General features: G+C 38.5%; 2 protein-coding genes across 2 annotated transcripts in view; one reads left to right on the top strand and one right to left on the bottom strand.

The window, feature by feature from the left end:
• Window positions 1–6: 6 nt before the first annotated feature.
• Window positions 7–2,546, top strand: LOC129409986 (stonustoxin subunit alpha-like). Its single transcript, XM_055156866.1, has 2 exons — window positions 7–31; window positions 271–2,546. The coding sequence occupies exons 1-2, from the start codon at window positions 10–12 to the stop codon at window positions 843–845; spliced, it is 597 nt and encodes a 198-aa protein (XP_055012841.1). The 5' UTR covers window positions 7–9; the 3' UTR covers window positions 846–2,546.
• A 3,161-nt stretch (window positions 2,547–5,707) lies between these two features.
• Window positions 5,708–7,500, bottom strand: part of LOC129409985 (NACHT, LRR and PYD domains-containing protein 3-like) — a 3,872-nt gene continuing 2,079 nt past the window's right edge. The window contains exons 6-7 of the mRNA XM_055156865.1: window positions 7,431–7,477; window positions 5,708–7,215 (exon numbers count right to left, since the gene is read on the bottom strand). Of these exons, the coding sequence (XP_055012840.1) occupies window positions 6,761–7,215; window positions 7,431–7,477 (502 nt within the window). The 3' untranslated portion in view covers window positions 5,708–6,760. The remainder of the gene's footprint in view (window positions 7,216–7,430; window positions 7,478–7,500) is intronic.

The raw sequence follows: 7,500 nt of genomic DNA on the forward strand, positions 1-7,500 counted from the left end.
GAACAGTGGATGGTCCCAGGTCTGAGGAAGTGTGAGTCTCTGTATTTCATTCAGTTCATGGGAACATTAACATTATGTCACTTTATCAGACTTTAAATCTTCACAGTCACAGAGGAAACATTCATGTGATTTGAGCTAAAAAAAAAAATATGTATAGAGAGTTGAAACATGATTTTGATCAGGATTATTACATCCTAAAATATAAATGAAATAGAACAACTTTTCAGATTCACAGGAACAGGAAGTGACGTCATGTGTTTGTGTCCTCAGATTCCTGTGAGTTTTCTCTGGATCCAAACACAGCTCACAGAAACATCAAACTGTCTGAGGACAAACGGACAGTGACCTTTGTGACAGAGGAGCAGCAGTATCCAGATCATGAGGACAGATTTACAGACAGGTGTCAGGTCCTGAGCTGCACTGGCCTGAGGGGGCGCTGTTACTGGGAGGTGGACTGGAGGGGGATGGCTGAAATAGCAGTGAGTTACAGAGGAATCAGACGGAGAGGAACAAGAGAGGAGTGTTTGTTTGGAGGCAATGATCAGTCCTGGAGTTTGAGTATTTATAATGGACGTTACTATTTCGGCCACAACAACAGACACACGGCACGCCTCTTCTCCTCCTCCTCCTCGTCTCGTCCCTCAGGTCGAGTGTCTGTGTTCCTGGACTCTGAGGCTGGATCTCTGTCCTTCTATGAGGTTCTCTCTGATGGAAAACTGTTCCACCTCCACACCTCCAGCTCCTCCTTCACTGAGCCTCTGTTTCCAGGGTTTAGGGTGGGTAGGGGAAATTCCTCTGTGTCTGTGGTAAATCTGAGGAGAGCGCCCTCTGGTGGACCTCTTTGACTGATATAAAATATTTTATTATTATTATTATTTTTTTTCCTTTAATTTCTCTTTGCAAAGCAGAAACTTTCTTCCACTGTCTAGTGTCTGACCCTGTGGTCCATATGAACAGAGTAGGCAGCATTTGTCCAAGTGTAGAACTGTTTGCGCTCATGTCTTTATTATTATTTTTTTTAATATTCAGTTTTATGTGTTGCTGTATGTAGTTGTATGTGATCTGTCATTCATTACTAATTATCAATTTGTGTTTATTTATCAAAACTCATATTTTAATGTGACGGTTCATTTAGAAAAAGGTTTACTAGAGTCCTCCTGCTTCAGCTTTATTATGTCAGTGCCATATAGTAGTTTTAATATTTTCTGAAGCATCTAAATAGTTTTTGTGACTGGCCAATGTGTCTTTGCTCAGAGAAGATTCAGGTTAGAAGCACATTCAGAGTGTGCTACAGGAAATACAATGGCTGAGGTATCTAAGGAAGATGAAAAACTATTTTAAAGGATCTTAAACCTATACTGTAGAGGAATAAGAATCACCCAGAATCAAGAGCATTTACAGCATATACAGAACTGCCTCAGGTCAACCATATTTAAACAAATACAACTCATCAGAGACAGAGCCCCATTCTTTTAGCCTCACACCAGGACTGTTCAAAGCTGAGTGGGATTAAAGGACACGGTCAACAACAGGAGTCAAATAAAGGTATGATTCATTGTGTACTCCTGTCAAACCACACATAAAATACACATCTATTTGGGAACTACTTTTTGCACTTTTACTGATATGTAAAATAAGTTCTCTGAATAAGCAATAAAAAGGGGTTATATTATATTGTCCTAGAAATGGTTGTAGTGTATTACTCTTCTTGTGCATTGCTGTTGAACTGCTGTGAAATTTCCCCATTATGGGACAAATAAAAGGTTCTGCTATCATTGGGAGCACATATGTCAAATCCAGTGGATCTCAACAGGGTCAAATATACAGTACGGCGTGAATTTTGTTGGAAAAACCTAATGAGATTTTTCATTACACCAGTACAAAAGAGATACCAAGGAACAGGTGATGCCTGCTGGAGATGTGGGAATGACGGGGCTAATCATTGCCATATTTTTTGGGAATGTGGGGTCATCTAAGAATAAAGCTCAGAGATTCATCAACATCTGCAAAATGTTTTTTCATTTGTTTTCACCCTGTCATCTGAAGCTTTGTATCTTGGTAAATTAATATTAGACAGTTTTAACAACACAAACAAGAGATTTACTGTATATTCTGTGGGCTGCAAGTAAAAAGGCAATAACAAGGAAGTGGCTTAAACCTTAGCGACCAACAATTGAAAACTGGATTGACATTGTGCAAGAGATCTACATGATGGAAAAGGTTTCATTTTTATTGAAAGTGCAGCTGGACTTATTTTACAAGATGTGGTCTAAATGGACAGACTTCATATAAAACTACTTCATAGTTGCAATATTATGTTAAATTGTGAAACAGGTTCCCTGGCTCCCCAACCTGTTTCGAATTTGTATACGTTTTAAAAATGTAAAAGCAGGAAGGTGTCATTTCATTTTACACATTGCAAAGTGTAATTTGCTTTTTCAATAAAAAGTAAATTTGAGGGGAAAAAAAGTTCTGTTATCTTAACCTTTGCTTTTACTGATGCTCATCTATGTTCCTCTTAATGGAAAACAATGACAACACAGACAGGACTTGGACACAGTGGTTCTGATGATGAAACTCAAAAACTCAACAGAAATATAAAGCAACTCATTATCAAATACAGGTAAATAGAAAGGAGAAGTTGAGTCTCTGAAATCATTTAAAATTAATCTTACAGATTCCTTTCAAATTTGTATTTCTAATTATATTATAATAAAAGTAGTTTGGATCAGTGGTAGGACAAAGTTGAAGTACTTCTGTGTAAATAACAGAACATACTCTGAGCTTTGGATTGTACAGATGTTCTCCTGTGACGTCTCTGCACACACAGGGCTAGAGATTCAGTTTATAAATAGGTGATTTTTCTAAACACTGCAGAATGTGTTTTTAAAAGTCCTTTATTTATTTCATTGTTAATCTTTTTGGTCACATTGAGTGTTATAAAAGGCTTTAGAAATAAATATGATTGATTGATACTGAACCCACATCGTGTCACACACGAGTCATAATTCCACTCAAAACTGTGCAGTGTTTCCCACAGATTCTGGGGAGACTGTGGTGGACAAACATTTTAATAATTTAATTCAATTTAATACAATTTGTGGTGTATAAATGATGTTTATTGTCTATATTTAATCTTAAAACAGTCCTTTTAGCCCAGTATATTTACTTTTAAATGTTTATGATGAGACAATGGGCAACAAAGTGTGATTTTGTGATGCTGATGTAAAGTCCAGGTTGTTTTTAGACTGTGGGGGAGAATTTTAGACTCTGTGGGGCCACCATAGTCTCCTCTAATGATAAACCCTGATGTTTACTCTCCTTTAGTCCATTTCTATATGTTTTATCATTTTATTCTTTATTTACGTCCAAAATTGTGCTTATAATAAAATGTGTCCTTCCTTTGAACAGCCTCCGCTCAGATGCATTGACCTTTGACCTGTGCCCTCCAGGGCTGGTGTGGTGACTGGGGCACTGGAGCGATGTCTGAAAGGAGGAGCATGGAGGGAGCTACAGCCCAGAGCTTCAGGCCTGGCGAGCTCTGTCTGTGGAAACCTGGCGGTGATAACGAGCGGTCAGAGTTTGTCGGGCGGTGAGTACGATTCATAACACACTTCAGATCCAAACGCTGCGCTGGATTCTGACAGGAACGTTTCATTGGTCCAGGGACACTGCACCAGACTGGATCCCTGTACATGGGCTTGGCTTCTGTCAGTGTCCAGGGTTAAAGGTGCACTATGGAACTGTTCTGGTGGAGGGTCTGTCACCTGCTTGACTCATGGAGGAGTTATGGACTTCAAGGGTCAAGATTTTATTGTTATTGTCGTAGAAAACAATGGAATTAGGTTTAGAGGATCAAACTCTGCATAGTTTTACTAAAGGTGCAAGAGCCTCATCCAACAGCCCCATAAATAACCCTGTGTAAACATGAGCACAATAATGACATTCAGAGCAGCACATACACAATAAACAGTCACAGGTTTAGCAGGATTGCTAAACCACAGAATTGATTTAACATAATACATCTTGCATTCTTACTGTGACCGAGTCGCCTCTACATAGATCTGATCTTGAATTTTGCTTACTGGCATCATGAAAGGTCAGTTTAATAATGACTTTTATATCTAATTGTACTCACGTAATCATAAATGGTATTAAATGAAAATATTATGGAAGTACTCTGCATTTTTTGGATGTGAAGTCTGATTTATCTTGCATCTTTAATAAAAATATAATTTTTATATGCAATTACAATAAAGACACAAGGAGGTGAGGAAACAGCCTGTCCCCTGTGTGAAAAAGCTGAGAGGCATCCAGATTGGTTAAATGTGCCCAGGAAGCTCCTTTCCTTCTCATTTACAGGGATGATGATGACCATCCAAACTGATCAGTTTACCAGCAGTAATTTCACTCATGTATGGTCACTTTATTTTATGTAGACTACTGCTGTGATGAAAACATTGACTGTAAAGACTGAAATTTTAAATAATTTTCATAAGAGAGAGTAAGTGGAGGCTTGTGGTAGTTTTCTAGGAATTGTAGTTTTTACTGAACAGCTGTTGTTAGGATGATCTGGATCCACCAAAAGCAGCAATATCTCCTTCTCTTCACTGTTTCCTCTTCCTTGGCCCTTACTGTTGACCTTATGATGTAGCTCTTAAAGATCAAGGCAAAGGAGAAGGACAAGGAAGGAAGGATTTTCGCTCCATTTTAGATTGGATTCAACTCCCAGGGCATCATCAAGATCAGGGACTTAATACAGAAGAAACATCAAGTCCTGGAAGCTCTGCTGTGTCTGTTCTCCAGGAGATGTTTTACACTACACAGTAACCAAAGACTTGCAATCATGTTTTTTTTTTTTTTTTTTTATTTAAATGTATTGCTGTTCCCAATGCTAAAGTGATTAAAAACATACCTTATTTTTTAATGTGATTTTGTGTGTGTATTTTAGTGTTCTTAGTGGATTCTGTGAGACCTAAAGGGTAGTCAGATTCTGAAAAAACAAACAAATAAACAAACAAAGAAACCTGAACTGTTGGTAGGTGTTTGATTCTCATATGTCCTTCCATGCACACTGTTGTTATTTTATACATGCAGGAAAAGGTTAAGGCATTTGGCTTCTGGTATGTCCACACAAACTGTTTTCAAATGGACCTTAAAGACATTACCAAACAGATTACAAGGGTAATAACAAAGAAGGCTCGATTTCCTCTCTGTTTCCTTTGTGTGTTTGGAACAGCCAGGAGCAGCTCATTAAACTGCAAGTAACTGAGCAACCGCCATGCTTTGATATCGTTCAAACACAACTGATGATCATTGATTATTATTGGCAGTGTTGTTGATCTCATGTTTATTATTTTGGGTTATTTTTCACTCAGGTCATTTATTTATGCAATTATTGTTTATTTGAATATAGAGACAGACACAACAAACCCCTATAAGCAACTAAGTAAACTAAAGCAAGTATCTCCGTGTTAATAGTCTAATCGTAGGCACGCTGGAGATTCGTTTTTTTTTTCTCCAAATGACCAAACACTGTAATTTATAACTGTTCCAGAATATTCTAGTATTTTATTATTTTTGTATCTGTATAGTTTATCAAAAGCAAGTATTTATGTCTTGCTTTAAGGTGAGAATGAGTGAGTTCTCCACAGTTTTTCTTGGTTCAAATATCTCCTTTATTTCTTAGAATACATCAGAATATTTATAAATAAGACAGTATTAGGGGGAATTAGTAATTTTTCATGCTTTAATATTATATGCTTATTTATTACATATAATTTTTAAGATATGTCAAATTAACCATAAAATCCTGTTGGTTGACTCATGGCTGTGTCCAACATGTGAAGCCAGGGATATAGAGCACACCGTACTTCAAATTTGGGGTTCCTTATTTCTTTGTCTCTTCACTAGTTCAGAAACAGAACCAATGGGCATTATTACAGTGTTATCACTAAAATAACAGGTACACAAAACATCCACACAGAACGGCAGTGGCACCTCTGAAAGAGGATAAAAATAAACACATTTCAATATTATTTCTTAGAACACATAAACAATAAACAATATCTCATTGTATAGCCATTTCCTCACAGATATGGTCGAGTATGAACTTTTGGGGGCTAAACAGATCTTTCTCCAGCAAAACATAGAACCCTTCTGATGCTTTCTCTACCGAAAGTGCGCGAGACTGTCCCCTTTCAACGTTCGTGCAAAACCATACAGCACCCTTGCGGGGAAAACAGGTGTCACAATGAACAAACAAAAAATGAACAGGATTTACATTACAATCTACAGTTTTTCACAGGTACCCCAGTTTTTATCTGGTTACACATGAAATCACAATAGTTACACTTGTGTTACCATGGTGCCCCCTGTTCCTCCGAGGATCCCTTTCCCTCACAAGTTTATGTCATAAAGCAGAGGTGTCCAAAAGTTTTTCACAATGGGCAAGAAACAAGTGGTTGATGCAATAAGTTATTCAGATGGGTGCATTTAACACAGCTGACCACTGTACCTTTTAATATGGCCTGGAACTAAATTAATATTAAGTCTGACAACCCTCTCATAAACAGTTCAAAGAGTTGTTCACAAATGTCCACCAGAGATTTATGTCCTCAGATCCACCACAGACAAATAGGAACCTTCACACCACAGTGTAAACCCAGGGAACAGTGGCTGAGTGAACGAGGAGTTGAAGGTGTAGAGGTGAAACAGTTCATCACCAGAGCGAACTTCATAGAAGGACAAAGATCCAGCCTCAGAGTCCAAGAACACACCCACTGTGCCTGAGGACTTGTCCACTTGTGCCTGAGGACTTGTCCACTGTGCCTGAGGACACACCCGGTGTGCCTAAGAGGTGGAGGTTTGAGGAGACTCGTGTTTGTTCATTGTTGTGTCGGACAAAGTAACGTCCACTCAAGACCCTCAGACTCCAGGACTGATCATTGCCTCCAAACTCACAATCCTCTGTCTCTCCTCTCCGTCTGATTCCTCTGTAACTCACTGCTGTTTCAACCATCCCCCTCCACTGCACCTCCCAGTAACAGCGCCTCCTCAGGCCAGTGGAGCTCAGGACCTGACACCTGTCTGTGAATCTATCCTCATGATCTGGATACTGCTGCTCCTCTGTCACAAAGGTCACTGTCCGTTTGTCCTCAGACAGTTTGATGTTTCTGTGAGCTGTGTTTGGATCCAGAGAAAACTCACAGGAATCTGAGGACACAAACACATGACATCACTTCCTGTTCCTGAGAATATGAAAAGTTGTTCTATTTAATTTATAGTTTAAGCTGTAATAATAAGTATCTATATATAGTTTTGTATCTCTAATCACATTAATGTTTCCTCTGTAACTGTGAAGATTTAAAGTCTGATAAAGTGACATAATGTTAATGTTCCCATGAACTGAATGAAATACAGAGACTCACACTTCCTCAGACCTGGGACCATCCACTGTTCTCCAGCAGGATCCAACCTGAAACACACAAGTCCAGTTTA

Source organism: Boleophthalmus pectinirostris, unplaced genomic scaffold, assembly GCF_026225935.1.
Source record: "Boleophthalmus pectinirostris isolate CB_2022bp ecotype Guang Dong unplaced genomic scaffold, ASM2622593v1 HiC_scaffold_2025, whole genome shotgun sequence".
NCBI lineage: Eukaryota > Metazoa > Chordata > Actinopteri > Gobiiformes > Gobiidae > Boleophthalmus > Boleophthalmus pectinirostris.

Coding starts and splice junctions, on each gene's coding strand:
- LOC129409986 (XM_055156866.1), top strand. CDS start 10: ATGGTCCCAGGTCTGAGGAAGT. Junction 32..270: donor GGTCCCAGGTCTGAGGAAGT/GTGAGTCTCTGT, acceptor TTGTGTCCTCAG/ATTCCTGTGAGTTTTCTCTG.